The sequence below is a fragment of the Oncorhynchus tshawytscha genome, linkage group LG02 (genome assembly GCF_018296145.1).
Source record: "Oncorhynchus tshawytscha isolate Ot180627B linkage group LG02, Otsh_v2.0, whole genome shotgun sequence".
NCBI lineage: Eukaryota > Metazoa > Chordata > Actinopteri > Salmoniformes > Salmonidae > Oncorhynchus > Oncorhynchus tshawytscha.
Genome location: NC_056430.1, coordinates 32,852,583 through 32,879,489, shown reverse-complemented (window position 1 = coordinate 32,879,489; position 26,907 = coordinate 32,852,583). Strand labels below are relative to the sequence as shown.

The 26,907-nt window shown below is 42.7% G+C and overlaps 2 protein-coding genes and 1 pseudogene across 6 annotated transcripts in view; 1 reads left to right on the top strand and 2 right to left on the bottom strand.

The window, feature by feature from the left end:
- Positions 1–62: 62 nt before the first annotated feature.
- On the top strand, positions 63–13,069 carry stat2 (signal transducer and activator of transcription 2). 4 transcript variants are annotated; one of them, XM_024377988.2, is made up of 24 exons: positions 63–320; positions 1,198–1,330; positions 1,535–1,682; positions 2,899–2,994; positions 4,294–4,386; positions 4,798–4,876; positions 5,101–5,180; positions 5,346–5,497; positions 5,739–5,897; positions 6,075–6,164; positions 6,284–6,343; positions 6,569–6,589; positions 6,741–6,834; positions 7,280–7,327; positions 7,474–7,557; positions 7,757–7,855; positions 7,999–8,134; positions 8,266–8,318; positions 8,419–8,513; positions 8,680–8,819; positions 9,099–9,287; positions 9,432–9,486; positions 9,747–9,841; positions 11,541–13,069. In XM_024377988.2, the coding sequence occupies exons 2-24, from the start codon at positions 1,200–1,202 to the stop codon at positions 11,786–11,788; spliced, it is 2,445 nt and encodes an 814-aa protein (XP_024233756.1). In that variant the 5' UTR covers positions 63–320; positions 1,198–1,199; the 3' UTR covers positions 11,789–13,069. The 4 variants fall into 4 exon arrangements, with proteins under 4 accessions (XP_024233756.1, XP_024233764.1, XP_024233772.1 ...); XM_024377979.2 differs by having other exon boundaries at positions 64–320; positions 1,194–1,330; XM_024377996.2 differs by lacking the exon at positions 9,747–9,841 and having other exon boundaries at positions 1,194–1,330.
- Positions 13,070–14,576: 1,507 nt separating this feature from the next.
- LOC112262233 lies at positions 14,577–15,889 on the bottom strand (annotated as a pseudogene).
- A 6,825-nt stretch (positions 15,890–22,714) lies between these two features.
- LOC112217612 (zinc finger protein 385A) overlaps positions 22,715–26,907 on the bottom strand; it is a 79,789-nt gene continuing 75,596 nt past the window's right edge. For both annotated transcript variants that reach the window (XM_024378034.2, XM_042296966.1), the window contains exons 6-8: positions 24,649–24,836; positions 24,378–24,464; positions 22,715–24,201 (exon numbers count right to left, since the gene is read on the bottom strand). In XM_024378034.2, the coding sequence (XP_024233802.2) occupies positions 23,929–24,201; positions 24,378–24,464; positions 24,649–24,836 (548 nt within the window). In that variant the 3' untranslated portion in view covers positions 22,715–23,928. The remainder of the gene's footprint in view (positions 24,202–24,377; positions 24,465–24,648; positions 24,837–26,907) is intronic.

Below are 26,907 nucleotides of genomic sequence, written 5' to 3'. Positions count from 1 at the left end.
CATTTCGGCTCATTGGATCCAAATAAAACGGCAATAAGAAACAAAATGGTGCATTGCGGGGTTGGTCAAAGAGAAATTGGGAGGGGACATTTAGCGAACAAAGTGCGTGATCTTTTAATGAAATCGGGGGGAGGTGAACAGTTTGTTTCAAATGTCTGCTCCCATGAATAGGAAGCGAAGTTTGTCCCTGTTTATCGTTTTATGAGCTACACAATTACCAACAAATAATTTCTGTTAAAAACGTACCAGCTGTCAATCCTACAACATTGCGAATAGCGCGTCATCGATAATCAGAAACATTTACTGCAGTAACGTAAAAGGTGAGTGACAACTGGCTAACATGATCTGATCTACTAAATGTAGCCTTCTGAATGTCACGTACACCGCTGAGCATGAACGTATTTTTGATATAATTTGCTGAGCATAAATCAGTCAGAATGGTAACTTAACTAGCTAACGTTAGTTGTGTTAAGTTTGTCTATGACGTATTATATTTATGTGATTGTAAAAACGGCTAGCTGGAGTTCGTCTGAGCGGTTGGTTGGATATGTCCTCACCCTCTAGTAATGTTGTGGTCCTGTCAGAACTTAATATTGATTTTAAATAGCTAGTGCACTTAATGCGGATTGGTTTTGGTTCTGCCCACTGGTGCTGTCCGGTTAGAACATGATGTTGACGGCCATCACTGTAACATTACTCTTGCTAGTCACCGACACATCTGTTCCACACGGGCTCTTATATGATATGTTTGTGCAACTGTGTTGTGGTGACCAATAGATAGTAAAACTCTGGATAATATGGACACATCAGCCTTGTTCTTGCCTGTAGCGAGTCAGAACCTAGACGTTTTAACAATGATAGTTTTGTTTACATTTTCCAGAATGTCATGTGGGTGGCTTTTTACTTTGAAACAGACTTTCCAACCGCAGAAACGGATTCTTGAGGCATAGCCTATACTTGGTGTAGGAAAATATTAATTCAAGTATTCAAAGGGTACTTTCTCTCAGGCCATGAGTGTGTTTCAGCCATATACCTGTTACATGTAGTCTTGTGGTCAGACCACTGGCAGCAATGCAAAGAAGATAATGTCCCTAGATGTGCAAGCTTAGTAAACAAACCTCACCTCGTATTGTGTACTCTGTCTGTATGGCTGTTATTAATGATTATATGCATACGTGTGGTGTTGTCTTCAGCCAGGCATGGCACAGTGGGAGAAGCTAAGGCAGCTGGAGTCTGTGTACCTGACACAGGTGGATGAGCTGTATGATGGGGATGCCTTCCCCATGGATGTACGCCACTACCTGGCACACTGGATAGAGGGTCAAGACTGGTGAGGCAGTCCACTCATCCTGCACTATTTCTTGTTTCAGCCACTAAAAAAATGAAAGGGTCTGGGTGACTATGCACTGATTTAGGGATGTCTGAAGGACTACAGGGATGTCCATGTAGAACAAACTCAAAGAATGTCAGGGAAAAGGGGTGAATGAAGCTCTATGTAGTTCCTAAACCAGTTTCCTTGTGTTTCCGTCCTTAGGGATCGTGCAGCGCGGGACCATGATGTTGCCATGTTGCTGTTCCAGGTGTTATTAGAGAACCTGGATATCCAGCACAGCCGCTTCGTCCAGGGGGGAGAGTCCTTCCTGCTGCAGCACAACATACGCCGTTTCAAACAAAGCTTCCAGGTGTGGCTCTCTATGGGGTGTCTATGATAAATATACTGAACATAAATATAAACCAACAATTTCATAGATATTGGTTAGTTCATATAAGGAAATCAGACAATTGAAAAATTCATTAGGCCCCAATCTATTGATTTCACATGACTGGGAATACAGATAGCTGAAAAAAAGGTAGGAGTGTGGATCAGAACCAGTCAGTATTTGTTGTGACACATCTTCGCATAGAGTTGATCAGGATTTTGTTTGTGGCCTGTGGAATGTTCAATGGCTGTTAGAAGTTGCTGGATATTGGTGGGAACTGGAACATGCTGTCATACGTGTCCACCCAGTGCATCCCAAACATGCTCAATGGGTGACATGTCTGGTGAGTATGCAGACAATGGAAAAACTGGGACATTTTCAGCTTCCAGATATAGTATACATATTTTTACCACATAGGTAGTGCATTATCATGCTGAAACATGAGGTGAGGGTGGCAGACGAATGGCATGATAATGGCCCTTAGGATAATGTCGCGGTATCTCTGCATTCAAATTGCCATCGATAAAATGCAATTGTGTTCGTTGTCCGGAGCTTATGCCTGCCCATACCATAACCCCACCGCCACCATGGGGCACTCTGTTCACAATGTTGACATCAGCAAACTGCTTGCCTACATGATACCATACATGTGGTCTGCGCTTGTGAGGCTGGTTGGACGTACTGCCAAATTCTCTAAATGGATGCTGGAGGCAGCTTATGGTAGAGAAATTAACATTCAAGTATCTGGCAACAGCTCAGGTGGACATTCGTGCAGTCAGCATGCCAATTGCATGCTCCCTCAACTTGAGACACCTGTGGCATTGCACTGTTTAACAAAACCCCACATTTGAGTGGCCTTTTATTGTCCCCAGCACAAGATGTACCTGTGTAGTGATCATGCTTCTTAATATGCCCCACCTGTCAGGTGGATGGATTATCTTGGCAACAGGGATTAAAACAAATTTGTGAGAAGTTGTATGTGTTTGTATGGAACATTTCTATGATATTTTATTTTGGCTCATGAAACATGGGCCCAGCACTTCACATGTTGTGTTTTATATTTTTGTTCAGTGTAGATAGAACCTTCTAGAACAGTAGTCAACTGGGTCTTAGAGCTACTGAGTTTGCAGCCCTTCAAGGTCTTGATGAAGTAAAACTACTCTAGTAAAACTACTCTTCACTCCCTTTCTTCCTCCAGAGGTACCAAGAGGAGCCTTATAATCTGGCCAACATCATCCAGTGGTTTCTGGTGAAAGAGAAGGAGATCCTGCAGAACGCTGAGCTGGCTGAGCAGGTTAGACAAACACAGAGCCTTTAAGAACCGAAAGTATTCAGACCCCTTGACTTTTCCACATTTTGTTAGGTTACAGCCTTATTCTAAAATCGATTAAATAGTTTTTTTCCCCCTCAATCTACACACCATACCCCATAATAACTAAGCAAAAACAGGTTTAGATTTTTTTTGTTAATTTATGAAAAATATATATCCCATTTATGTAAGTATTCAGACATTTTACTCAGTACTTTGTTGAAGCACCTTTTGGCAGCGATTGCAGCATTGAGTCTTCTTGGGTATGATGCTACAAACTTGGCACACTTGTATTTGGGAAGTGTCTCCCATTCTTCTCTGCAGATACTCTCAAGCTCTATCAGGTTGAATGGGGAGTGTTTCTGCACACCTATTTTCAGGTCTGTCCAGATGTTCCATCAGCCACTCTACCATGAAGGCCTGATTGGTGGAGTGCTGCAGAGATGATTGTCATTCTGGAAGGTTTTCTCATCTCCACAGAGGAACTCTAGACCTCTGTCAGATTGACCATCACTTTCTTGGTCACCTCCTTGACCAAGGCACTTCTCCCCTGATTGCTCAGTTTGGCCGGGCAGCCAGCTGAAAGAAGAGTCTTTGTGGTTCCAAACTTCTTCCATTTTAAGAATGATGGAGGCCACTGTGTTCTTGGGAACCTTCAATGCTGCAGAAATGTTTTGGTAACCTTCCCCAGATCTGTGCCTTGACATATTCCTGTTTCTGAACTCTATGGACAATTCCTTCAACCTCATGGCTTGGTTTTTGCTCTGACATGCACTGTCAACTGTGGGACCATAGACAAGTGTGTGCCTTTCCAAATCATGTCCAATGAATTTAATTTATCACAGGTGGACTCCAATCAACTTGTAGAAACATCTCAAGGATGATCAATGGAAACCAAGATGCACCTGAGCTCAGTTTCGAGTCTCATTGCAAAGAGTCTGAGTACTAAAATAAGATATTTCTGTTTTTAATTTTGTATAAATTTGCAAACATTTTTAAAAACCTGTTTTCGCTTTGTCTTTGTGGGGTATTGCTTGTAGATTGAGGATTTTTTAAAATTTAATCCAGCATTATTCTAAAATGAAACGTAACAAAATGTAGAAAAAGTAAATGGTTCTGAATACTTTCCAAAGGCAGTGTGTATTATAAAAGGACATTTAAGAATAGGGTGCGGGATTGGGTAATCCTGTATACCTACTTTCTCAGAACCTTAGGAGGGGGTACATCACATTTGAAAGACTTTAGGGTCATCAATACTGTGTTTCTTCATCCTCTTCCTCTCAGGTCCAGCTGCTGCAGGTCCAGCAGAACCCCATGGAGACAGACAGCCAGCGGAACATTGAGCGTAAGATGACAGACCTTAAGAATAAAGTTCAGGTGAGCGTCTCCGTGAGTCTAAAGGTTGCGATGCCTACCATGATATGAGCATCCTATGGGGGGCGGGCTCTCCTTTAATGTTGCTGCCAAACCTTTCATTATGATAACATAATGTCATGGTAGTATTGTTTACAAAGTGTTTTACTCATTTATATACTGTATTTTATTCAATGCCACACTGATATTGCTCAATCTAATATTTATATATTTCTAAATTCCATTCTTTTACTTTTAGATTTGTGTGTATTGTTAGATACTACTGCACTGTTGTAGCTAGGAACACAAGCATTTCGCTACACCTGCAATAACATCTGCTAAATATCTGTATGGGACCAATAAGATTTGGTTTTACAGACCACCATTGACAGTTTTGACAGTTTGTCTGTTTTTTTGTTCATGTCGTAAATGCAGTGCATGGAACACACAGTGAAATGTCTGGAGGAACAACAAGATGAGTTTGATTTTAAATACCAGACTCATAACATGGAAGGTGAGCTCATCCTTTGTATTTGTGATAATCGATTCAGCAGAGGATACAGACTGAGATATGATACTGTATATTTTTCCCTAAAGCCCACATGGCTATGAAGAGTCAATTTTCTTTTGTCTTGGATGTGAGTTATGAAGTGACGTGTTCTATCGGGTGACATCTGTAACCTCATTCTATTGTAGTTGATTTGTTGACTTGACGATAACTCAGGCTCTTGTGCATAGGCACCACCAACGAGGCAGAGAAGACGGAACAGATGAAGGTGCTGCAGGCTCTACTCAACAGACTGGATGCCTCCAGGAAGGTACCACCCACAATCCTCTAGTCTACATCACCTTAAACAATTTACGCCTTAGACATTCACCTAATAATAAATGAGGACATTATGAAGTGTATTATTCATATAACATGTATTTCCTCTGGTTCTCCCCCCTCTCTCTTCCCTTCCTCCTCCCCGTCTCTGCTGTAGAGCATGTTGTCCGGTATGGGTGTGCTGCTGGACGGTGTAGAGGAGCTGCTGTGTGTGCTTGTGAGGGAAGAGCTAGTGCAGTGGCAAAGGAGGCAGCAGAAGGCCTGCATTGGAGCCCCAGACAGCACCTGCCTGGACCAGCTGGAGAAGTGGTACAGTACAGCCATTCACCTCTGTAGATCTACCTGACCTAAACCATCTCTAACTGCTTTCTGCTGTAACGCTGTTGAGCGTTCAGTACATCTGCCCTGGCTTGCTGAAGGAGCGACTACGAAGCCTTTCTTAGAAAGAGCCTGCAGCGGTAGACCATGTTCATTCTGTTGTGTTTGACCTCTGACCCCTCTGTGTGATCTCCTGTATGACCTCTATTCGGCCCGTCTGACCTCCCTCTAGGTTTACAACGGAGGCGGAGTGTCTGTTCCAGGTGCGTAAGTTCCTTAAGAAGCTGGAGGAGCTGATGGGGAAGGTGACCTATGACCAAGACCCTGTGAAGAAGCAGAAACCAGCGCTGCAGAAGAGGGTGGACAGCCTCCTCACCAGCCTGCTCAAAAGGTTTTACACCATTTACAATACACAATCACACTGGCTCATAAACAATTCTGATAAACAAAGTTTACACACCAACATAGTAAATCCTCACAGTGCAAATAATAATACACAAGCACACTGATGATTTGTTCAGCTCTCTTTTTCTTACTATTGTTCACAGAAGGTATTTTGTGTTTTCAGTGCCTTTGTGGTGGAGACTCAGCCCTCTATGCCCCAAGGGAAAGGCCCCTTGGTCCTGCGTACCAATGTCCAGTTCTCAGTCAAGACCAGGTGAGTACTTCAGACCCTTTCCTAGTTATGACAGCTGTTAAATAACCAGCCCGTCACTGAATTGAATGTCATAGTGAATGTGACATCCATTTATACAATTTAATGTGTGTTTCTTCTAGATTCCTTGTCAAATTTCCTGAGCTGAACCATGCCATGAAAGTGAACGTGTCTATGGACAGGTGGGATGGAACTTTGGAAAATCAAATCAGTTGTTCTTTACATATTAGATGCCTGCCTTATGTAGTGCTCTCGTTGCTTTAGTCCGGACATCTAGATAGTCACGAGATTTATTGATCATTATGAGCTAGACGACTTTAGAACATTGGCAGAAAATGATATGAGTGAATTAAGTGACCCCTATTGGCCATTATACTGAAGTGGATGTTCCTTTCTCTCATCTCTAGGGAGGCTCCTTTGGTCAAAGGGTAAGATGTGACATTTGGTACTAGATTTGTGCCAAATTTGAAATGTAAAACCATGACAACGAATGTAAAGAAATCTTAATGTGTCTCAACAAATTCATGTAAACCACTTTTATACATTCACCCTGTCACTCCATGTTCTCTTGGCCTGTAGGTACCGTCGGTTCAATGTCCTGGGGACCAACAGTAAGGCCCTGAACATGGCTGAGAGTATGAGTGGAGGCATGGTGGCAGACTTCAGGCATCTGGTGAGTCAGTAGGACTTGTTGGCGGAGAGAGATGGATTGGTAGTCAGTTACACAACTCTGAGTGGAAATTAACCATGAAACTGTATGCAGTTGACTTGCATAAAGGTAGAGTCAGTGATGCACAAGGTGAACTGTAATATTGGGGCAATTTCCGCAACAACTAAGAGCATTGAAGCGCTAGGCTGTACTTCTCCAGTGTTTACGGTTCCTCAGCTATCACGTTGTAGCTATTGAAGCGCACCTGCACAGATACACTGTCAGTGCATCACTTTCATCTGTAACATCTGCGGTGTTGCTCATGGCAACATCATGTAGCTGAGTCTCAATTTAAGGTTTTGATGAATCAATTATGATATCAATTAGCTGATGGATTATGCAATTTTGTCATCACAATTGCTTATAGCAGAGATGGACTAACCAAAACAGATTTAATTTGTATTTGCAGACACTGAAGGAGCAGAAATCTGGAGGAGGGGGCAAGGGGATCCATGATGTGAGTTTACATCATGCTTCAACATATATCGACTTTAATACTCAAAGCATTAGGAACAACTCTACTTCAGCCATGCTGTAGTAGAGTTGAGCAGCAGGTGTGTTTGATCCTGGATGTGTTGGTGGTGAACCTCTCTGTGCCAACAGCTCTCTCTCAGCGTCACAGAGGAGCTGCACATCATCAACTTTAACACAGAGTTCCTTCTGCACGACATGTCAGTCTCCTTAGAGGTGTGTCTTCCTGTCATTCCCTGTGCCCTCATTAGCTATCAGCCCCATATTTTGGGACACAGTAAGGGTGGTCTGGTGTAACTTGCATTGGTTTCCCTGGATGATTGTCTGCTAAAAACTATCTAAATGTAATAAGGTCCATGCTGCAGTAGTCGGTCATACGAATGCATGTTCCTTTGTCCACTGCATCCCACCCCAGACGTCCTCTCTCCCTGTGGTCATCATCTCCAACTCCAGCCAGCAGCAGAGTGCCTGGGCTTCCATCCTCTGGTTCAATATGCTCTGCCTCGAGCCAAAGGTGAGAGGTCACCAATACAGGTCCCCCAGCTTTTGATCAGATGTCTTGTTCAAACAACTACTTAGCCAACTCTTTAAATATATATTTTTTTAATACATTTATATTTGTGTGTTTTAATAATTGTTAAGAATGTGTTTCTGCAGAACCTTCTGTTCTTTGCCAACTGTCCCGTGGCTATGTGGTCCCAACTAGGGGAGATGTTGAGCTGGCAGTTCCTCTCTTCCACCACGCGGGGTCTGGAATCTAACCAGCTGGACATGATCGCACACAAACTCTTTGGTACGTCTACTACCCATCTCAATCCTAGGTATAGTGTTCATTGTCTGGTATGTTTACAGTGCTACATGACTTTCAGGTCTAGAGATGTCAGTGAAGTAGGTTTGGCAAATTATTGTTTTCTGCCCCATCAGGAAAGCAGCAAAGTTACGACGCCTGCAACATCTCATGGACTAAGTTCAGCAAGGTGACTATCTTGTCACTTGTTAGCTCTCTGCATGATGCTGACAGTGGAAATACTAATGTCAGGCTAAGCTGTGCCAACCTCAATTATCCTTGTGTTGCAGGAAAATGTTCCTAACACCAACTTCACTTTTTGGGTGTGGTTCGATGGTATCCTTTTTATGGTGAAGAGTCACTTAGAGAACCTGTGGAAAGATGGGTATGTCTGAGGAGAAAAAATGACCCATTATAGTTTGAGGCTCTGAGATAGGCTGGCCCGTTATTTCGCAAAATCATTATTTGAGAAATTGTTTATGGATGTCCTTTGATTAATAACAACTTATTAAAGGTCTGGTTTGTTTCCTCTGTGCATTTTTACTCTGCAGTTCTATCATGGGTTTTGTGAGTAAAGGCAAAGAGAAGACCCTCCTGAAGAAGAAACGGAGGGGTACATTCCTCCTGCGCTTCAGTGAGAGCATCAGAGATGGAGGCATCACCTTCTCCTGGGTGGACTACTCCCCCACCGGTGAGACGGCAGGATCATATGGCATGGGACAGAGACTTAACAAGAAGCTGGGAAATTATTTTTGCAAGATTTCTACGTCACATTAAGGATGTCTTGTACTACACACAGTGACTCTTTTTATATTGTAGCATCCGATGAAATGATTGACATTAGTGCTTCCAATGAGGGTGAATTTCTCCTCCTATCTGTCCCCCTATATTGCCCTCCCTGCCCCTTTTCCACACATTCTCTACTACCTTTATCTAATCTATTATCTTTGTTATTGTCCTCCCTCTCCAGGTGAGCCTGATGTGCGATCGGTGCAGCCCTTCACCAAAGTGGACCTTAGCCAGATCCCCTTTCATGAGATCATCAGAAACTTCCAGATCCTGGAGGACGAGAACGTCCCGGAAAACCCGCTTCTCTTCCTCTACCCTGACACGCCCAAAGTGGAGGCCTTCGGGAAGTACTACACAGAGAAGAGTGGAGGTGACTATACCAGAAGGATCTTGTGGTGCAATGAAAGTTTGGTTTCTGGATGCATTTTATAGTTTGTTTATGAAGAATTTGACATCCTTTTTGCAAGTTGAGTTGATTTCTATTAATCTAAATAATTTACCTTTGTCTTTTCAGCGGATAGTCAATACATTAAGTACATCAAAACTAAGTTGGTTTTCGTATCTAAAGAGTGAGTATTTTTGAGTTAGTCTTTTTAACATTTCATTTATCCAGCCTTAACATGTGACTTACAATCCACCTGAAAATCCCTACATGAGCCTCCCTTACCCCCCATTCCACCTGTGCTTTCTGAAATAGAGGCCATTTTGTAAATGAAAGCTCATGTGAAAATACTCTGGCTCCATCAAAATGGTAGTGTAATCCCAGTCTCTCATTGGTCACCTCAGGAACTGGTTGTGTGTAATGGCTATTTATCATTGGTTACTGTAGGAACACACTGGAGGCTAAGTCACCTATGTATTCTGACACTGTGGAAGGCTCAGGGCTAATGAACCCAAGATCTGGTCTGGGTGGAGAGGCCTTCGGTGAGTCGCCAAGCCTCCCAGTAAACCACCAATCAACCAAATCCCTTTAAGTGTCGTCTGACCCTTTTTCTCATCAGAAGTCAGCAATCTGCTCCTAAACACAATCGCATGCTTTTGAGCTTTATCTGCCCTCCTTAAGTTTCTCTGTCTTTAGCCGATCAATTCAAAGTAGGGGTCCTTAAGTCTCCCTACTGACTGCTAAAACCATAGGAGGGAGGGCACCTCAATCAGCTTGGTTTCTTTTGGTTTACTGTTTTCCTTAACCCCCCCCCCAATTGTCTCATTGTTCTGCATATGCCTGCATGTGCGATTCTCTGTAGAGAATGTTAGCTATAGTGAGCAGGGTAGGTGTTTTACAGACTCCGTTTACACCCTTTCTCTTCCTCTGTTCACCATACCAGTCCCTCCAGGATTCTGCAATTGCAATTTCTTTTGAAAAATCTACAATTCCCTGCCTATTATGAGTGCTTACAAATTTGACCAATCACTGCACTATTTCAGCATAAAACCAGTCAAATCATCACAATATTGTTGCATAAAACTGACCATCACCGCAACACAGAGAGGGCTTGCAATTTCAACCAATCCGTGCACATTTACCTCATATAATTCAATCAAGCCACACTCATCAAGTCAACATGTTTTTTTTTTTTAACGCGTTTTCGCAAACGCTATTGGATATTACTATGCAAACGCTATTGGATATTGCTATTGGATATTGCTATGCAAACGCTATTGGATATTGCTATGCAAACGCTATTGGATATTGCTATGCAAAGGCTATTGGATATTGCTATGCAAAGGCTATTGGATATTGCTATGCAAAGGCTATTGGATATTGCTATGCAAAGGCTATTGGATATTGCTATGCAAAGGCTATTCAATTCAAATCAAATCAAATTTTATTTGTCACATACACATGGTTAGCAGATGTTATTGCTATGCAAATGCTTGTGCTTCTAGTTGACAATGCAGTAAAACGCTAATTAACTAATTGCCAAAAAAAAAACTGTCTTATACACAGTGTAGGGGATAAAGAATATGTACATATTGCTATGAAACGTGATGGTACATAGCAGCATAGGCAAGAACAGTAGATGATATCGATACAGTAACGCATATGAGATAATTGTAAACCAAGTGGCATAGTTAAAGTGGCTAGTGATACATGTATTATATAAGGATGCAGTCGATGATATAGAGTAGTATCAACGTATGCATAAGATGAACAATTAGGGTATATTAACATTATGCAAACGACTATTGGATATTGCTATGCAAACGCTATTGGATATTGCTATGCAAAGGCTATTGGATATTGCTATGCAAAGGCTATTGGATATTGCTATGCAAAGGCTATTGGATATTGCTATGCAAAGGCTATTGGATATTGCTATGCAAAATGTCAGAATTGCCACAGCAAACTCAAGCATTTTTCCCTGCAAATACCACAAAAAAACTGAAATCCTGGAGGGACTACCATATGTTCAAGATGCATCTTAATGTCTGTGGACTGTATGTTTTAACTAACCACAACTGGCTGTTTTGTATCACTAATAATGATATTCCATTCTGTGTTTTTCACCTAATACATATCTGCTTCCTCAGTGAGGTGCAGAATGCTGTTTTCCAAATGAAACCGTTGAGTCTCGATTGTAACTAGAATAAATAACTGATTTTAAATTACTTCTTACAACAGAGCCCTCCACCTTCCCTCTCTCGGGCATAATTGGGGACCCTCTTCCCCCAGAGATGCCCCTGAGTCTTGACCCCATGTTCTCTGTTGCCATGGTGGTTCCCGATGAGGACCTGAATCCCACCCTCCAGGAGTTCCTCAATGACCCCAACATGTATGATTGCGTTGACTTCCTGTCTGACGACACAACCTTCCATGAGGGGGCTCTACCCGGACTACCCTTCACTGCCCCTCTGCAGCCCTGTGAATGACCACACTCACAACAATACAATGTCTAACCAAACTATATGACTTGCTACTGTGGAAGCACTTACCCACAACTCAAAGACAACAGCCATCCATATTTAACCAAACTCTGAGGATGCACATTAGACCATAACTTGGTTACATAGTACATTCTATAGTCTACAAATATAGGCTACTTTCACCCTGCATCTGTAACATTAAAAATGCTGCGTGGACCATCTGTGCCCATCAGGTATAGCATAATACAATTTTTCTATGTGGAAATATGTGTGTATATATATATATTACATTGAGAGTTATAGTAAGATTTTTTTTGCACTGTTGTGAAATGACTGATTTCTGACAAGGAAAAAATGTGAATCCCATTTTTATAATATTTGCAATGCCTTCACACAACTGTAGCTTTAAAAAAAAAAGAAGCTCATTTAGTGTTTTGAAAAGGTAATGAAACTTTTGCACTTCTTCCTCTCTTCTCTGTTTGTCTTTTAATAATAATAATAATCAATGTTTTTGTCCAAATAACGTATTTGACACTGGATAAAAGGTCTGGTTGAGCAAAAACAACTAAAAACTGAGACATTGCATGTCTGCTTACTAGGTAGAAAAGCCCAAAAGCATTGTATTATACATTGATGTGAGAACGTGACGTTATATTACGTGGTACATTACTTGTGTCTGACAGAGTTAAGAATTCTATTAGGTGTGACTGAGACATTATCAACCAGCATCCAACCCCAGGATGGTATGGAGGGACACATTTTAAGGCGCTACTCCAAAGAGCTGGAGAAGATGAGTGACTGAGTGAGATCCAAGTCTTGGGTCCAATCGGTTTCATTTTAGGCCATTTCAGACTGTACCACATTAATCATCATTTTTATGGTTTCTGATTGCTTTTAGAGTGTAGCATTTCTGGTGAACACTTACCTTATTTATGATAGAGGGATAAGTCAATCTATACGCTGTGGGTGTACAGTGTTGTCGGGCACAGCATGGACTGCAGAATGTGATCATTAATGAGTGACTTGGTATGTACCACTATTTACAGGTGAGGGAATTATCTTGAAGTGAAATAACCACAGAAAGCCTGTTATTTTATACAAGCCGCAGCAGGGATATTGCAAACTTTACTCTGTTCGTGCAGGATTTACAACTCCGGAATACAGCGAGGAAAGATGAACATGTATTGGGAATGGCATCTATCATTTGTATTTCTTGTTTTACAGAATAGTCTGCAGATAATTACATATCTGTGATGATAAATGGGTTCAAATAAACTGACTATACAACCTGGCTATACATTTTTTCCCCCAAGAAATCTCCTTGAGTTTGGTATCAGTCTGTTCAGTCGTCACAGTGACAAATACCTATTGCGATAGTAACCATAATAGTAGGCTAGGATGAGACAAGCTGCCGAAGGAGAAACCAATCGAACTGTTTTTTTTTATACAGTACGTTGCTCTGTGTTAGAGAATCTTACAAAAATTGTAATTCAGTAATACTCAGAATATGACATCCTGCCACATCTATACCAATATGACTGCATGGTGTGCTATGATTAAAAAATATATATATATATATTCTGAACCACCAGGACATTATGACTTCCAACATCCCTTAAGGACATGCATTTTGTAACTTGAAAAAAAAGGAACATTCCAGAAGTTCTGATTTATGGTGGGCAGAATTTTCCCATGTGTAAAAGGGGAATGTCCTATGTGTCCAGTGAAAGAAAGGTACTTGAAGTAATGAAAGTACAGATTTGTTTTATTATAAACAGACCAAGAGACAATGACACAAATAAAGAAGATGTAGAGGAGGATGTAGTTCTTCGCATAATTAACACCCCCCAGGTCTTGATACAGTGGTATCTCCCCGTTGGTGGCTTCTGGCTTCCTGCTGAAAGACATATATGACCTTATGTGTTTTGATCATATTGTATGACTACAGTACACGATAGAGGTGAACTTTGAAAGCCATTTAATCTATTAGAACTAAGGCCTTACAGTAAGTGTACGTTGGTGTTTGTAACTGAAAAAAAAGAAGCCTTGTGAGCAAAATCTTAGCCTAAAATCGTTGAACCCTCTCCAGAAGAAATCACAGAATGGCTGATTTTGCCCTTGCAAGCTGATAGTAAATGTGACATTCAGGAAGGAGGAGAGGAATTTATAGAGGAGGAAGTAGCTCTATCAAGACCAATGGGGGAGAAGAGTGTTTTCCCTATTTGAAGTGCTGTGATAATTACGTTATGGTTGTCTTACTCAGCTTAGTCGAATGCACTATAATGCCGCTTTCAAAATAACTCGGAACTCAGAAATCTCAGACTTCTGACTTCAGTGCGTTCAAGACGACTGGGAAAAATATTTTTGAACAGTCATCCAACTCGGAATTCCATGTCGGGAGCTCGGGCCTCTTTCTAGAGCTCTGACTTCCGGACCTGAAGATTACTGTCGTCATGATTTGACATTGAGTTCCCCAGTTTTCTTGAATGCAACATTAATCCCTCTGAATAAGAGCCCCTCCTAAACTACCAAAATGTAATAAAGGTCAATGATTCCAGAGGTGTGTGAGGGGTGTGGTGGCCCTGGCCAGTAGGGCCTGGTAGGTCTGTCCAAACTGGCGGTTCAAGACAGTGTAGAGCACAGGGTTATTACAGCTGCTGAGTCAGGCGAGGTTGGCACAGAACATGTGGAGCACCTTGGAGGGTGCGGTTCTGCTTATCAGCAATGTTTAGCAGACAAAACAGCATACGAAACACTGGAAGATAACTCACCATTGTCCCCTGAAGAGGTGGTGGAGGAGGAGGGGGCAGTGATAGGGGCAGGAGCAGCAAAGTGGAGCGCAGGGCTAAGGGCAGGGGGGGGGGCTCCTGTCCCCCTGCTAGGTGAGCTGAATGTGAAGTTAAAGCAGACCCCCAGGTGGAGTGGGAGGACGGGGCTTTCCCAGGGTTCCCCTTCACCTCTCCACCCTTGTATTGGGGTAGTTCCCCCTGGCTGTTCAACTCACAGCTCTGGGAGGTGGCCACCCCGCTCCCGACGCCACTGCCCCTCTACATCCCTGGTTCTGATGAGGTCGGCTTCCTTCGTGATAAGTGTCAGCTGAGTCAGTAGCTGACCGGTGCCCTTGCTGCCACCCTGACCCGCCTGTAGATGAGCAGGAATAAAAGCACCACGCAGCCCAGGCCGATGAAGAAGTAGAAGAAGAGCAGCACGGTGGTGTAAGGGCGCCCCCTGGTGCGGTGGAAACTGCAGGTGCACACCTGCAGGGAAGAAACACGTAAATGGGCCAAAGCCGGCCAAGGCTGGCCCGGCCCAGGTGGAGGGCAGGAGGAGGGCAAGGCCCCACCTAGCGAACACCCACTCAAAGACTTACCGCCTCGCCACCAGCAGGTAGCGGCTTGCCTTGATCAGGTACAGTGTGATGATGGAGACGGAGTTGGAGAGGAAGAGGAGGAGGCTGAAGACGCCGCCCCTCCAGCGGAGGTGTAGGTAGGAGTCAACACAGGCAGGCTGCAGCAGGGTGCAGTACAGTAGGTCCGCCAGGCCCAGGTTCACGATCAGCGAGTTGAAACGAGTCCGCAGCCGGACAGAATGGTCATCACGTTCCCCACCGTCCCAACTATGGTCACAGCCGAACTCCACAGCACGCCAAAGCAGCAGAAGGCCTCAAACGAGAAGTGGTGGCAGGAGAAGGAGCCATTCCCCATGTCACCTGTGATGTTCTTCAGCATCCTGGGAGTAGAGTGATAAGATCAACTTTATTGTTCCCCAGGGGGAAATTGTATTGGAAAAACAATTATATAAATTATGTAAAAATGCATCACGTCATTTATACATACACAGAGAAAGAATGTAAATTCCAAAATCAGCTGTCAGTCAAATAACAGCAGGTTGTTAGATGAGTCGGGATGTCAGAGAGGGATGCTACAGGTGCAGGTTTCTGGGCTAAACTTCTAGACCATTTCCCCTTTGGCAAAAAAAACTGTCAGCTTGTTGAAATCAGTTGGCGACCCATTATTGTTCTCTGTCATATGTTCTATGATGTCATGTTTTAGAACCAACCTAGACTTTGGCGGCTGTTTTTGTTTTTTCTGCACCTCTGTGTTTCCAGTAAATTAATTTATGTCATTTGACTTTCTGTTCATATCAGATAACAGTCAAAAATACAATTCTTTATTCTTCCTCTTGCCCAATAAGGCACGAAGTAGATATGCTGCAGCACGTCTTTCAAACCAATTCAACATGTATTAAGTGCTCGAAGACTACAAGTGTACTGTATGCTACCTCATTGTAGTAAATGTGACCAAAAATATCTTTCTACTGTTGCGAACAGAAGCAATACCTTTGAATGAATGATGTGTAAAAAAAAACATATCTTATATATTTGTATTCTACAAATAGATCAAATTGAGGGGTCAAATGCCCCCTCAGTTTCAATGGACCCTGGTTGCTGCATTATTTGTACTTTGTGGTTTTCATATAAGCCCTTTTGGGCTTCCAACCTGTTTTTACCAGGGTTTTTTTCATCTAACACTAGGATTGTACAGCAGACTTAATATTCTATTGTGCTGCCTTTGACCAATAACCATACATTTTCATTCCTTGAAATGAACAGTTTAAACCATACTAGAAATGTACATGTCAGACAGTTCTGTTAGATGTCAACTGTATACTAGAGTACAGGAAAGTACATTTCAATTTATAGTAGATATTTCTGTGGTGGATCATTAACTCACATGACAGAAGTTGCTCTGAAACTGAGAGCATTAACTCCCACAGGTAGTGTTCTTAACACAGGACTATTACAATCAGAGTATCACCAGAAATAACAGAATAAAACTTGGGTGGTTTCTGATCCTGAAGTTTATTTCTCACCTCAGTTCTGAAGTTTGTCATGGAGTCTTTGTCTCTCTGTGCATGATCATGTTCTTTGGTTCTTCTATGTGTCGTGGTTGTTCTGTGTTTTCTGTTCCGTGACGCATCTGTTACTCAATTATGGTCCGTTCCGAGTTTTCACAGCACAGAATCTCTGTGTCAGTTTGCTACTATATATCTATTTTTGTTCAAATTCATTTGGAGTCAAAGCTCACTCTGCCCTGGTCAGACATAATAACTTAACAATCAGTATACAATAGCATTTCTATGAACATACTGTACAGCATCACCACCCCAGTCATTTTGTAATAATTTATTCATCTACACAACGTTTTTTTTTTACAATAAGGAAGCTCTTTTGCTCACATCGATAAAACAGTCTACATTTACAGTAACGATTCAATACAGTTCTCCTAAATAACATTTAATATATTTATACACATATCATTTATTTATTGCAATAAACAAGTCGTTAGCAGGAGTGCTGTAAGTATTGCTACAATTTCCCAGTCCTTTACCCTTCTTATACTGTATGAGAAACAGTTTGGTGACTTTACAGTGACACCAGGCTCCAACCCAAGCCTGCTCATTTGTATGGGTTAGGGTGAGGTTAGGTACGGAATACGGACACATGAGGCAGAGCAGGACAACAGTCTCCTCTTAAAGTGAAAATATATCATTAATTGCAATACTCTGGAGCTAATATTGCATATTATACTACTATACATCACATCGCTGCTTGTGATAAGCATATGAGAGAAAAACAGACACGGGTTCATGGTCCTTATTAATTTCCCCACTGTTAACTGTAACCCCTTTGACATCATTTTTAACTTCAAAACATCTTCCATTAGTGTCTCTCTCTCTCTCACTCACACCACACTCAGCTGACAGAATATTGGAGGTCAGGAAGCATCCCGGGAAGGGACATCCCACTTCCATTGTGTTCTCAGTGGAAGAGCCTGCCGCCATCAGATATCTCTAAGGCTTCCCCTGTTGTTCACAGTGTAGAAACAATGAATTTAAGACACACATACCACACTGTGTTGGGACTGTGCAGTCATCCTAAAGTTTCCGGTAAAGGTTCAGAAATTAGCAGTCTTGTTAAGTCGCTTCCAGTTTGAATGAAAGTGGTCACCATTGAGGCATAATGCCCTTGATCGGTCTCTATCTATATCCAGAATATACACACGCACAATCACAGAAAGACACACACAGACACAATAATTAGACAACAGCCATACAAATGAATAAGATAAGGGCAGAAACTGGAGGAATGCTCAAACGAACCAATTGACTCCTTGTAACAGTTCCAAATGGGCCAGTCTCTTAAGAGGGACTCACATACATTCGCATACACTACATACACACAGCACAAACACACATACACACGCACACTCACAAAGTTTTACACTCATAATTTGCTGCTGATACTCTGTTCTTTATTTTACTCTTACTATTATCTATCCTCATGCCTAGTCACTATAGCCTGCCTACATGTACATACAGTGCATTCGGAAAGTATTCAGACCCCTAGGCTTTTTCCACAGTTTGTTAGGTTACAGGCTTATTCTCAAAACAGATTAAATCGGGTTTTTTTCTGCACACAATACCCAATAATGTCAAATCAAAAACAGGCTTTTAACCCCCCTAGGAAATATCACATTTACATAAGTATTCAGACCTTTTATTCAACACCTTTGGCAGCGATTACAGCCTCGAGTCTTGGGTGTGTCGCTACAAGCTTGGCACACCTGTATTTGGGGGGTTTCTCCCATTCTTCTCTGCAGATCCTCTCAAGCTCTGTCAGGTTGAATGGGGAGCATTGCTGCACAGCTATTTTCAGGTCTCTCCACAGATGTTTGATCGGGTTCAATTCCAGGCTCTGGCTGGGCCATTCAAGGACATTCAGAGACTTGTCCCGAAGCCACTCCTGCACTGTCTTGGCTGTGTGCTTAGGGTCATTGTCCTGTTCAAAGGTGAACCTTTGCACTAGTTTGAGGTCCTGGGTGCTCTGGAGCAGGTTTTCATCAAGGATCTCTCTGTACTTTTCTCCATTTGTCTTTCCCTCAATCCTGACTATTCTCCCAGTCCCTGCTGCTGAAAAACAGCCTCACAGCATGATGCTGCCACCACCATGCTTCACCCTAGGTTTTTTCCAGACGTGACGCTTGGTATTCAGGCCAAAAAGTTGGATTCATCAGACCAGAGAATCTTGTTTCTCATGGTCTGAGAGTCCTTTAGGTTCCTTTTGGCAAACTCCAAGCAGGCTGTCATGTGCCTTTTACTGAAGAGTGGCTTCCATTTGATGACTCTACCATGAAGGCCTGATTGGTGGAGTGCTGCAGGGATGGTTGTCCTTCAGGAAGGTTCTCCCATCTCCATAGAGGAACTCTGGATCTCTGTCAGAGTGACCATCGGGATCTTGGTTACCTCCTTGACCAAGGACCTTTTCCGCCAGATTGCTCAGTTTGGCCTGGTGGCCAGTTCTTTTTAAAATCTTGTTAAAATATATATATTTTTTTACTTTTACCCCTTTTTTTCTCCCCAATTTCATGGTATCCAATTGGTAGTTACAGTCTTGTCTCATCTCTGCAACTCCCGTACGGATACGGGAGAGGCGAAGGTCGAGAGCCATGCGTCCTCCGAAACACGACCCAACCAAGCCGCACTGCCTCTTGACACAATGCCCGCTTAACCTGGAAGCCAGCCACACCAATGTGTCGGAGGAAACACCTTACACATGGCGACCGTGCCAGCGTGCATGCGCCTGGGGCGGCCAGCTCTAGGAAGAGTCTTGGTGGTTCCAAACGTTTTCCATTTAAGAATGATGGAAGCCACTGTGTTGTTGGAGACCTTCAATGCTGCGTAAATGTTTTGTTACCCTTCCCCAGATAGGTGCCTTGAAATAATCCTGTCTCGGTGCTCTACGGACAATTCCTTCGACCTCGTGGCTTGATTTTTGCTCTGACATGCACTGTCAACTGTAGGACCTTATATAGACAGGTGTGTGCCTTTCCAAATCATATCCAATCAATTGCATTTACCACAGCTGGACTCAAATCACCTTGTAGAAACATCTCAAGGATGATCAATGGAAACAAGATGCACCTGAGCTCAATTCCGAGCCTCATAGCATAGGGTCTGAATGCGTATGTACAGGTGGAGTCGGAAGTTTTTTGAAACCACTCCACAAATTTCTTGTAAACAAATTATAATTTGTAGGACATCTACTTTGTAGGACATCTACTTTGTGCATGACATAATTTTTCCAACAATTGTTTACAGACAGATTATTTCACTTATCATTCACTGTATCATAAATCCAGTGGGTCAGAAGTACAGTACATACAGTCGTGGCCAAAATCTTTGAGAATTACACAAATATTAATTTTCACAAAGTCTGCTGCCTCAGCTTGTATGATGGCAATTTGCATATACTCCAGAATGTTATGAATAGTGATCAGATGAATTGCAAAGTCCCTCTTTGCCATGCAAATGAACTGAATCCCCCAAAAACATTTCCACTGCATTTCAGCCCTGCCACAAAAGGACCAGCTGACAACATGTCAGTGATTATCTCGTTAACACAGGTGTGAGTATTGACGAGGACAAGGCTGGAGATCACTCTGTCATGCTGATTGAGTTTGAATAACAGACTGGAAGCTTCAAAAGTAGGGTGGTGCTATGAATCATTGTTCTTCCTCTGTCAACCATGGTTACCTGCAAGGAAACTTGTGCCGTCATCATTGCTTTGCACAAAAAGGGCTTCACAGGCAAGGATATTGCTGCCAGTGAGATTGCACCTAAATCAACCATTTATTGGATCATCAAGAACTTCAAGGAGAGCGATTCAATTGTTGTGAAGAAGGCTTCAGGGTGCCCAAGAAAGTCCACCAAGCGCCAGGACCATCTCCTAAAGTTGATTCAGCTGCGGGATGGGGGCACCACCAGTACAGAGCTTGCTCAGGAATGGCAGCAAGCAGGTGTGAGTGCATCTGCACGCACAGTGAGGCGAAGAATTTTGGAGGATGGCCTGGTGTCAAGAAGGGTAGCAAAGAAGCCACTTCTCTCCAGGAAAAACATCAGGGACAGACTGATATTCTGCAAAAGGTACAGGGATTGGACTGCTGAGGACTGGGGTAAAGTTATTTTCTCTGATGAATCCCCTTTCCGATTGTTTGGGGCATCCGGAAAAAAGCTTGTCTGGAGAAGACAAGGTGAGCGCTACCATCAGTCCTGTGTCATGCCAACAGTAAAGCATCCTGAGATCATTCATGTGTGGGATTGCTTCTCAGCCAAGGGAGTGGGCTCACTCACAATTTTGCCTAAGAACACAGTCATGAATAAAGAATGGTACCAACACATCCTCCGAGAGCAACTTCTCCCAACCATCCAGTAACAGTTTGGTGACGAACAATGCCTTTTCCAGCATGATGGAGCACCTTGCCATAAGGCAAAAGTGATAACTAAGTGGCTCGTGGAACAAAACATTGATATTTTGGGTCCATGGCCAGGAAACTCCCCAGACCTTAATCCCATTGAGAACTTGTGGTCAATCTTCAAGAGGCAGGTGGACAAACAAAAACTCACCAATTCTGACAAACTCAAAGCATTGATTATGCAAGAATGGGCTGCCATCAGCCAGGATATGGCCTAGAAGTTAATTGACAGCATGCCAGTGCTGATTGCAGAGGTCTTGAAAAAGAAGGGTCAACACTGAAAATATTGACTATTTGCATCAACTTAATTTAATTGTCAATAAAAGCCTTTGACACTTATGAAATGCTTGTAATTATACTTCAGTATTCCATAGTCACATCTGACAAAAATATCTAAAGACACTGAAGCAGCAAACTTTGTGGAAATGAATGTTTGTGTCATTCTCAAAACTTTTGGCCACGACTGTAAACTAAGTTGACTGTGCCTTTAAACAGCTTGAAAAATGAGTCCTATATCGACATAACCTGAAAGGCCGCTCAGCAAGGAAGAAGCCACTGCTTCAAAACCACCATTAAAAAAACAGACTACGGTTTGCAGCTGCACAAGGGGACAAAGATCGTACTCTTTGGAGAAATGTCCTCTGGTCTGATGAAACCACAATAGAACGATTTGGCCATAATGACCATTGTTATGTTTGGAGGAAAAAGGGGGAGCTTGCAAGCCGAAGAACACCATCCCAACCGCAAATTACGGGGGTGGCAGCATTATGTTGTGGGGGTGCTTTGCTGCAGGAGGGACTGGTGCACTTCACAAAATAGATGGCTTCACGAGGAAGTAAAATGATGTGGATATATTGAAGCAACATCTCAAGACATCAGTCAGGAAGTTAAAGCTTGGTCACAAATTAGTCTTCCAAATGGACAATGACCCCAAGCATACTTCCAAAGTTTTGGCAAAATGGCTTAAGGACAACAAAATCATGGTATTGGAGTGGCCATCACAAAGCCCTGACCTCATCCTATGAAACATTTGTGGGCAGAACTGAAAAAGTGTGTGCGAGCAAGGAGGCCTACAAACCTGTCTTAGTTACACCAACTCTGTCAGGAGGAATGGGCCAGAATTCAGCCAACTTATTGTGGGAAGCTTGTGGAAGGCTTACCTGAAAAAATTTGACCCAAGTTAAACAATTTAAAGGCAGTGCTACCAAATACTAATTGAGTGTATGTAAACTTCTGACCCACTGAGGATGTGATGAAAGAAATAAAAGTTGAAATAAATAATTCTCTCTACTATTATTCTGACATTTCACATTCTTAAAATAAAGTAGTGACCCTAACTGACCTAAGGCGGGGAATATTTACTAGGATTAAATTTCAGGAATTGTGAAAAACTGAGTTTAAATGTATTTGGCTAAGGTGTATGTAAACTTTTGACTTCAACTGTAAATAAGGCATTTCAGTTTTTTATTTGTAATACAATTGAAATTTCTAAAAAAAAAACTAACATTTTTTGCTTTGTCATTATGGAGTATTTTATGTAAATTGATGAGGATTTTTTTTATTTTATCAATTTTAGGAGAAGGCTGTAACGTAACAACATGTGGAATAAGTGATGGGGTCTGAATGCTTTCTGAATGCACTGCATCTACCTCAAATACCTTGTACCTCTGCATATTGATCTGGTACTTACTGTATTAATTATTGTGAATTTTTCTTCTTCTTTTGTTACTATTTTATTTTGAAACTCTGCATTGTTGGGAAGGGCTCGTACGCAAGCATTTCACGGTAAAGTCTACACAAGTTGTATTCGGCGCATGTGACAAATAAAATTGGATGTGATTTGATTCAGGCACATAACAATGTCCCACTTTCCCTTTCCCTCTGTCTTCTTACAGACAATAAGACTGAAAGTGGAGGTCTGCTAGGAAAACAACAGTTAAATGGTTTAAGTCCATTTTAACTTAATTCATTATTCAAATTTCTTATTGTGATTTCTTAAAAACATTTCCCTCAATCTTGATGCATTCACTACACATTTCTCCATTGAATCACAGTGGGGTTTAGAAGCCTTCTTTCTTTCTCTCTCACCTGATCTGACAACAGAGGATATATAGACTAACATCTATCATCCACAACACTAGAACATATATCTAGTACCTGGAAACATACAGTACCTTGTGCCTTGATCTGCAGAGCAGGCACCTAATCTAGAACCTGGAACTACAGAGTGGGGTAGGTAGGTACTGCACTTTGATTATTGAACACCCCAACAGGGGTTTGGTTATTGAACACCCCAACAGGGGTTTGCAGTAATGCACTATTGGTTCTACTGTACTATGAATTATGAAACATTACTAAGAGCAGAGGCAGCTACTGTGTCTAACCTAGTGTGCTTTTTATTTATATTATGGACTTATATAGCAGATGGCTTTGGGTGGGTGAGCACTGAACCAAAACTACAGAGATGTGCTGGAAACAGGAAACAGAACAGAGCTCAGTTTACTGAGTCAGCCATAGTTTGTATAGTTTGACCTATACATTTTTTTTGCTATACGTATCTCAGAGTCAACTAAATGTGGGAGGAGGATTGAAGGAGGGAGAGCATGTACAGAAAGTCCATCTGAGTCTGTCATGCATCCTTCCTCTTTAAAACGACTGCAAGCCGTCAATCCTTTGCTTTGGAAGTTGTCGAATGAAGAAAGGTCAGAGGGACAGGCATAGTCTTTCCTCCGTCAAATGTTTCAGTTTTATCATCTGTTGATTATCTATCAATGGTTTTCCCTGTTTACTTCACAGTGTGCTTCTTCCTGATTGGCCCCCGTCCCACCACCGTCAATAAGGGGAGAAGAGGATTGGCCCATGGGTGGTGCGCATAGGCCCAGGGGCGGGCCGTAGGAGGCTGAGGTGCGTGCCCTGTAGTGTGCTCTGTAGCAGGTGGTGGTGGGGGTGGTAGTTCTGAGGGTGAGAAATAGGACGAGGGGCACGCAGCTGAGCCAGCTGATTTGAGGAGGCAGCGGCTGCCATCGCCGCAGCAACAGCCAGGGGGTTGGGAAACAGGCCATGGCCCAGAGTTTTTGGAAGGTCCTTAGAGAAGGTCAAAGAAGACTGTGAGATCCAGAGAGAGAAACAGTGTAAAGGTCAGAATGAGAAATGAGAAAGAAGAGGCAGAGAAAGGGTATGCTGTCTATTTGGCAATCCAGAGCTAAATTACTTAATTATGAATTAATGATTAAAGGCATTGAAAGTATTGCTATAGCCTACAAAAAGAGTTGGATCATTACCACAAAGTCTGTGCGCTTCTTGTGCCGGCTGAGGAGGGGATTTGGCTTCCCAGCGACTCCATCCCTATGCCTTCGACTGGATATATGCTGGAGAACAAGAGAAGATGAAAAGTATAGGTGTAAAGTTGCCTCTAGATGCTGAACTGTAGTCAGTTTAGCATTTTCTCCACTGATTGTTAAGGTTTGGATTTGGGGAGGGGCAGCTGATCCTAGATCTGTACCTAGGGGAAACTTCACTCTGGAGCAGTGGTCATGGTGGTCACTCACTCACCTGTTTGAGCTGCAACTCAGAATTCACCCTCACGTTGCAGATCTCACAGTGGAAGGTGCGTTCCTGAGTGTTGGGGTCCGAGGGCAGCCCCCCTGCCTGCTCAGGGCTGGGGTTAGGGCCAAGCCGAGGGTACGCCTTGATGGGGCCCAGCCCACTCCTTGCCTCCAGGATGGTTTTGTGTTTGGTACCTGTCACCCATGGAGAGAGTGCTTTGTTTGTACATTTTGTAAGTTAATATCCTATAGATGCCATCGGAGAGTAGTCTAATTCAGGCTCACATTTCATGATGTTCTTGTTAATATCAAAACGTTGATATTTTATGTATTTTTTGTACTATTAAGAAATTAGGGGACTGAATGATTGTAATATGGAATAAGCTACCCTGACCTTTGAACTATTTAGGCCAAAAATGAGATTTCACACCTGCCGACAAAGGACAGGAGCGTTCAGTCGCACTAGGTCACCCAGCAGCCAGGTGAGAATTTAGTTATTTTTTGTGTGTTCTTTTTAAGGTTGCATATTTGTATTTGTATGTTCCCTAAACCATCATTTGTTTGTGGCTATCATTGTAATTAACCTAGTCCCCAGGTTATTTGGGGTGAACAAGATCACATTGTAATTGACCATAATAAGGCCGAAGTATATTGAGTCAGAAAGTGTGGTGACATTGACTCGCCACTAGAGAGCTGTAGTGACACAGCCAAAAATTATCAGGATTATTCAGCAGTTTTGGTAGCCAATATCCTCCTCTATTTTATCTGGTCATGGAGCACAAAACCATTCCTCCCATTTCTATTGTTCACTGTCATTTCACATTCAGTCCCTGTTCACCCCCTTTTGTCTCTTTAAAAAAATTAACATCTCTTCTATCTCAGTCCAGTTAAATACTTCTTCTCACCCAATTCTACTCTTTTCTCTCTTCATCCTCCCCCCTGCTATACTGTTTCTTTCCTGATGTACACGACAAGACCAAAAGTATGTGGACACCTGCTCGTCGAACATCTCATTCCAAAATCATGGGCATTAATATGGAGTTGGTCCCCCTTTGCTGCTATAACAGCCTTCACTCTTCTGGGAAGGCTTTCCACTAGATGTTGGAAGATTGCGGCGGGACTTAAATCCATTCAGACACAAGAGCATTAGTGCGGTCGCGCACTGATGTTGGGCGATTAGGCCTGGCTCGTAGTCAGCGTTCCAATTCATCCCAAAGGTGTTCAATGGGGTTGAGATCAGGGCTCTATGCAGGCTAGTCAAGTTCTACCACACCAATCTCAACAAACCATTTCTGTATGGACCTCACTTTGTGCACAGAGGCATTGTCATGCTGAAACAGGAAAGGGCCTTCCTCAAACTGTTTCCCCAAAGTTGGAAGCACAGATTCGTCTAGAATGTCATGTCATTGTATGATGTAGCATTAAGATTTCCCTTCACTCAAACTAAGGGGCCTAGCCCAAAACATAAAAAACAGCCCTAGACCATTATTTCTCCTCCGCCAAACTTTACAGTTGGCACTATGCATTGGGGCAGGTAGCGTTCTCCTGGCTTCCGCCAAACCCAGATTTGTCCGTCGGATTGCCAGATGGTGAAGTGTGATTCATCACTCCAGAGAACACTTTTCCACTGCTCCAGAGTCCAATTGTGGCGAGCTTTATACCACTCCAGCCGACACTTGGCATTGCGCATGGTGATCTTAGGCTTGTGTGTGGCTGCTCGGCCAAGGTAACCCATTTCATGAAGCTCCCGACATACAGTTATTGTGCTGACGTTGTTTCCAGAGGCAGTTTGGAAGCTGATAGTGAGTGTTACAACCGAGGACAGGTGATTTTTACTCGTTACACAGTTCAGTGCTCGGCTGTCCCGTTCTATGAGCTTGTGTGGTCTACCACTTTACGGCTGTGCTGTTGTTGCTCCTAGCCTTTTCCACTTTACAATAACAGCACTTACAGTTGTCGGGGGCAGCTCTAGCAGGGCAGACATTTTATGAACTGACTTGTTGGAAAGGTGGCATCCTATGATGGTGCCACATTGAAAGTCACTGAGCACTTCAGTACAAGTCATTCTACTGCCAACGTTAGTCTGACTGCATGCTCGATGTTATACACCTGTCAGCAACGGGTACGGCTGAAATAGCTGAATCCACTAATTTGAAGGGGTGTCCACATACTTCTGTATATATAGAGTATATGCCCATCACCAGAACATGGTTATATTTCAAAAACTAGTTTTGATGTCTCACTTTGGGATATGCTTGGACCTGTC